The sequence below is a fragment of the Nematolebias whitei genome, chromosome 8 (genome assembly GCF_014905685.2).
Source record: "Nematolebias whitei isolate Nwh7 chromosome 8, NemWhi1, whole genome shotgun sequence".
Taxonomy (NCBI): Eukaryota; Metazoa; Chordata; class Actinopteri; order Cyprinodontiformes; family Rivulidae; genus Nematolebias; species Nematolebias whitei.
Window position 1 is genome coordinate 26,959,116 of NC_056505.1, and position 5,767 is coordinate 26,964,882.

A 5,767-nucleotide genomic window follows, 5' to 3' on the forward strand; every position below is an offset into this window, starting at 1 on the left:
TTAGTCCCTCGTCTGCGGCTCTTTAGTCCCTCGTCTGCGGCTCTCTAGTCCCTCGTCTGCAGCTCTTTAGTCCCTCATGTGCAGCTCTATGAAGCTTTGACCAAAACTTACAATAAATTTAATTGTTCTGGTTTTTATACCCACAACAAAAAAGGCTAGTTTTTGTAAATGTTCTGCAAATATTTGAGCGACAATATGTTGTGCTTTAACTTAATTTATCCTCACATAAAAGGCCACACAGGCCTAGGTCAGTGTTTTCATTTTCATCTAAAGGTAGAAACTAGAAGTTTTTACGTCTTTACATCATGTTTTTTTTGTCCAAAACTGTAAACACATTAATAAATGTTGAAATTAATTATTATTAAAATGTCACCCCCACTGATTAGAAAAGCCCCCTCCAACTAACTCAAAGTGGCCCATGGGCCACCAGTTGATCATCACAGCATAGGTTTCATGGCTCTGGGCTCTTTTTTTATTTAATGAGTGAAGGGGCAGAAATTGCGCTTTGCTCAAAAAGGTTGCAGACCCGGTCCGGGCCCTAACAGGAGAAATCCTATGAAATGAAGTGAGCATTAAATATTTACAACAGCAACTTGTTTAAGTCAAACAAAAGAGGAAGTTTAAAAATGCCTGAAAATATTCTAAACTAGCTTCTCGCTTTCAGTCACCACTCGTTGTGTGATCTACACAAAGCAGGAAGTTGGTACTCTTTCTGAGAAAATGTTTCCATTCAAAAAAACACATTTCAGCTGCGGACAGCTTCTTCTCACTACACTGGAAATAACTGAATTTCTCAAGACTGGCTTGTCTAACACTCATCTAGCTGTGATCCAATCAAACCTATAAAAGAGTGAAATTAGAAAAATTATAAGTAAATTAACAAACGGCAAGTCACCAGGAACAGATGGGTTTGCAGAATATTATAAAACATTATAAAACATTATAAAACATTTGTTGATGATCTTTCACCTGTATTGTGCAAACTTTAAAATTATGTACTAGATACAGGAAATCCTCCTGACACTTGGTCGGAAGCTTTTATTACAATACTACATAAAGATGGAAAGGACATGATACAATGTTCTAGTTATCATCCAATACACCTTCTGTGCACTGACTATATCAACCTCAATTTTAGCAACTAGAGTACAGAAATATATATTAAAAAAACTTTATTTAAGCCGACAGGATTTATTTCAGGCCTCCAAGGTATAAATAATGTGAGAGCTTTAAATTTAGTTAATAATGGCAAAAGATAAAGAACCAGCTAGTTTAGATGCTGAAAAAGTGTTTGACAGTCAATTGGATGTTCTTAGAACATATCCTCATTGAAATGGGCTTTACCAAGAGATTTGTTAAATGGTTCAATATTTTTATATAAAAACCCACGGTCTACAGTAAGAGTTAATGGGCACTGCTCATTTTTTTTTTTTATGGGAAGAGGAGTGAGACAGGGAGATTCACTGTCACCTGTCCTCTTTGCTCTAAGCATTGAACAATTGGTGGAGGCTATACGGCCCATTTCTAAGATCATCAACTTCTGCAAGTATCAGGTAAAAGCAAACTTGGGTTGAAGTACTTGTATGTAAACCCACAGTCCAGTTCTCTCAAGAGCAGCACTCTTCCAAAGCCCAGTCATTGCCATAGGATTTTAAATTGCATGTTTTCCCCAGAAGGAGCGCTGGGGCTGTAGAACACGTCTGTGGAGCAGATGGATCAGAGCCATTCAACTGCTGGGATAAAGCTAAACTTGTTGGCGACATGACTGCATCTCTCCATAGTGCTGTTAAACCATGGCATGTGTTGCACAACCAAACTATTATAAGCCGTCTCCCTGCTTCCTGTTACTCCTCCTCCCAATGAGTGTGCTGAATTCATCATTGTCAGCAGACCCATTTGAAACTGTTGCAACAAAGATGCTTACGAACAACGCCAGTGTGGAAACAAAGATGTTAAAGAAAAAAGAAAAATCAGGAACTCTCATGTAGATTGGATTGTCATCATAGTAGAAAACATAATGTAAATAAATCTAAACTAGAGAAATTGAATTTCCTGCGAAAATGCATTGTGAATGCTTATTGTTGAACCTGCTGAAAAACAGCTAAAATGAGCTAAAAACATACTGAAATGTAGCTGAAATGGAAGAACAAGCCTAAGTTAACAGAAGACAGAAAGAACACATATTTGCTGAATTTGGTTTAAATAAGCAGAAATGAGCACATAAATTGGCTAAAAACATTGAAATTAGCAGTAAATTGCTGAAAAGTAGCTGAAACATCAGAGAGAAGCTTAAATTACCAAATGGAAGCGGAGAGAGCACAATTGTGACCAATTAAGACTGAAAGAAGCAGAAATTAGGAGAAAATTTGGAAATTATCTGAATAAAGCAGAAATTCACACACACGCACACACACACAGCTGAATAGTATCTAAAAATGCAGAAATAAACTTAAATTACCAGAAGGAAGAGGAGAGGAGAGAGCACATCTGTGCCTAATTACCAGTAGGTTTAAAGAAGCGGAATGAGCTCAAAAGTGAAAATTATCTGGGAAAAAAAGATGAAACAAGCCACAAAAAAAAAGACAGCTGAGTAGTAGCTAAATAGCAGAAAGAAGCTTAAATTACCAGAAGCAAGTGAAGAGAGCATGACTTTGCTCAATTAGGCTGAAAAGTTTAAATGTGTTCAAAAAATATGAAATTAGCTAAAAAAGCTAACATTTGCATAAAATCAGCTTCAGTAGCAAACTTGCAGAAATAAGCTGAAAGGAGCATAACAAGCAGAAATTAGCAGAAATATGTTAGAAGAAGCACAAAAATGTTATAGTTAGCAATATACAGCTGAAAGGCACAGAAAACAGCTGAAATTAAGATTTTTTTTTAAATTTGCACAAGGAAGCTGAAAGAAGTGTGATCAGAACAAAATGTGAAAGGAGCATTAAGTGAATGCATTCACACAATAATATGTCTGCCAAGGTCTGCAGAGAAAAGAAACTAACTCCACTGAGAATCACTAAAACATTTAAAACTACAAAGGCTATTTTGATTTTCATCCTAAACTTTGAACAGTTTTCTTATAACTAGGCCTGTCACGATAACAAATCTTGCTGTGCGATTGTCTCAGAAATTATTGCAATAAACGATAATATTGTTTGAAATTTGACAATAATTAGTAATTATTGTCAATTTAAGAAGAAATGTTGGTTAATTTGTTTTGTGTGTAGTACCTTTTTTTGACCACTGGATGGCGGTATAAGACTGTTTGAACTGAAGGATGGATAGTGAGGGCGCAAGCAGCGTGTCTCCAGAAAAATGGGAGGGAGGCCCCTTGACGTGACATGGGCTGTCTCTCCTTCCGTTTTTTTAGATTCTCAAAGTGGCAGACGCTCGTTGTGGTTTGAGCTCTTTAGCACAGCATTTTTCATACGAAGCTTTTAATTAAAAAAAAAAATCAGTAAACAAGTTCTCAGCTTCTTTTTAAAGAGAAAAACAACTTTTACAGGAAGGCACGGGTTTCAATCATGAATTTTGGAGCTTCGACAAGACGGAGGGTCGTCAGCCTGTTAGCTTAGCTTCTCAGCTTAGCTTAGCTGCTTTTAACAATCCAAAAACGTGATTTTGGATCGTTAAAACAGATTTTAAAGAGAAAGGGAGGGGTCAGTGAAGAGCACTGGAGTTGAGCCTTTTGTCATCCGGTGTCTTCAGAAAGAGACGCAAAGAAACGATAAAGCAAATAAATGAAAATGAGGTAGATAATTTTAATTTATCATGCGATTAAGTGATTTATTGTTTATCGCGACAGGCCTACTTGTAACATTCCTTTTTAAAAATATTTTTAGGAGTATACTGTATATAATAGGTTTATACTCTAGTGTTTTATCAAATGACAAACACAAAAAGCAGAAATATTCAACCATCTAAGGAGTTTCATTTGTTATGCGAGCAGTGTCGCTAAAGCTCCTTTAAGGCTGCAGCCGACGTCAACCAGAAACAACCTTAAGCCAAAGGAAGAGTCACATTCTTCAATATTTATTTTGATGAAATGATTTGACCCAATCTAAATAACCATCCTTGATCAGTTTTGGGGAGGGAAACCTTTTTAAGGCCGTCCACCATGTTCCAACTACAGCTCTTTCCTCCAGACCTTCTTAAGGTTGCAGGGAAGGAGGGACGTTTTTCACGAGGGGGGAAATAAAGACAAGCTTTTAGAGTTAACCTAAAATAGATGAGGTAATAGGAAAACTACACACACAGGTGGCAAATAAAACAATTGAAAGACAACAGTTTGAATACACATCAGCAGACCACCATTTAAACCTGTTCCAGCCAGAAGACCAGTGTGAGGGTCAGTATTGTACGTAAAAGTGTGCTATGAGCCTTTAAAGCACAACGATCAAACATCCTTATGAAATGCCTTATCAAGAGACTACAGGCCTCTTTGAGGTTCCCACTTCATAATGTGAGGAGTTTCACATTCCATGGTAAACATGAAAACAGACGTATCAGGAGCTGGTCTGCCATGCAGCTCCATGAGTTGATACAAGACTTAATGTAAAAGAAAAAAACAATCTGAAAATATTTTAGTTTTTTTCCTGGAAAAAGCTCATAAAAATATCTTACTGTAACAAAGGCAGGCGTTCCTCCCTCTGCAGTAGGGACTAGCCAGCCACAAGTCTAGGTTTAAAACAAACTGGGTTTCGTCTACATTATCTCTCTCCAACATTCCAGGTAAAGCCCAGTCTGTAGTTCGAACACGGCGTCTTAAAATCAAAGTTCAGCTACAGAACAAGACAAGTTACCGAGGAAGACGTTCCGTTCTGTTGCACAGTCTTTTCATTTGTAATGCAAGCAGGGCTGTAATGGAGTTATTCCAACACGGGGGGCCGTAGACCTCAGAACAGTGATGCAACTTAACATGCCAGGCTGAGGGGGTGACTGAAGAAGGCAAATGGAGTTACTGTTCACGTCAGGAAAACATCCAGCCCAGCTGCTCCAGCTGTGAGGGGTCCCTGCTCACTGACCATTTAGCCAGAGGCGCCCGGTTTGGTCTCTGAGCCAGTCCATGTTTATCAGTGTTCATGAACGGCTGCGGTCTTCTTGGGTGCCCACCAGCATTTTACTGTACAGCTTCTGCTGCTCTTCTTTAAAGGTATCTTTTACCTTTTCTCGCTTCAGTCCTCCATCCCTTAAAACAAAAAAGAAGGTTTTTAGGTGCATTTCATAGCCTCCGTCAGCATGCACTTAATGCTGTTACTACACCGCATTGTCTTACAGTATTAGTGTTTAGTGTATATCTTAGACCTTTTAGCGCACCATTTAGCATTCATTTAGCGTTTATCTTAGATCCTTATATACCGTTTCATTTTATACTTTTTATTTTGGCTATTTTTGGGTGAAACTAGGACATTGAGTACACAATTTCGTTCCACCTCATGCACATGTGATTCAAATGATAAAGAATCTTGAACTTGAACTTAGTCTGAAGGAAGGGAAGACAACTATCAGTAAAGAAGGAAACAGTGATATGTTTTTCTGGTACCACTTTACAATAAGGCTCCCCTTATAGATGGCTAATAAATAGTTTATAGAAGCATTAATTCCTCTATACGCACTTTATAAATCATTAATAAGTGCTTATTATGCATTAATTAAGGGTGACAGAGACAAAACGGACCAGTTTCTTGCCAAATAGTGAATCAAATCTGCCACCTATATATTTCATGTAGAGTTGTTTTATTAAACATTTCAAACTAAGTTACTACCTTGTAAG

General features: G+C 37.7%; 2 protein-coding genes across 2 annotated transcripts in view; both read right to left on the reverse strand.

Annotated features, from left to right (window-relative positions):
• Positions 1 to 5,767, reverse strand: part of sorbs3 (sorbin and SH3 domain containing 3) — a 111,337-nt gene that overhangs the window by 71,876 nt on the left and 33,694 nt on the right. The gene's annotated exons all lie outside the window — the stretch shown is intronic.
• gpat4 (glycerol-3-phosphate acyltransferase 4) overlaps positions 4,129 to 5,767 on the reverse strand; it is a 16,288-nt gene continuing 14,649 nt past the window's right edge. Inside the window, exon 13 of the mRNA XM_037681117.1 lies at positions 4,129 to 5,182. Coding sequence (XP_037537045.1) covers positions 5,074 to 5,182 — 109 coding nt within the window. The 3' untranslated portion in view covers positions 4,129 to 5,073. The remainder of the gene's footprint in view (positions 5,183 to 5,767) is intronic.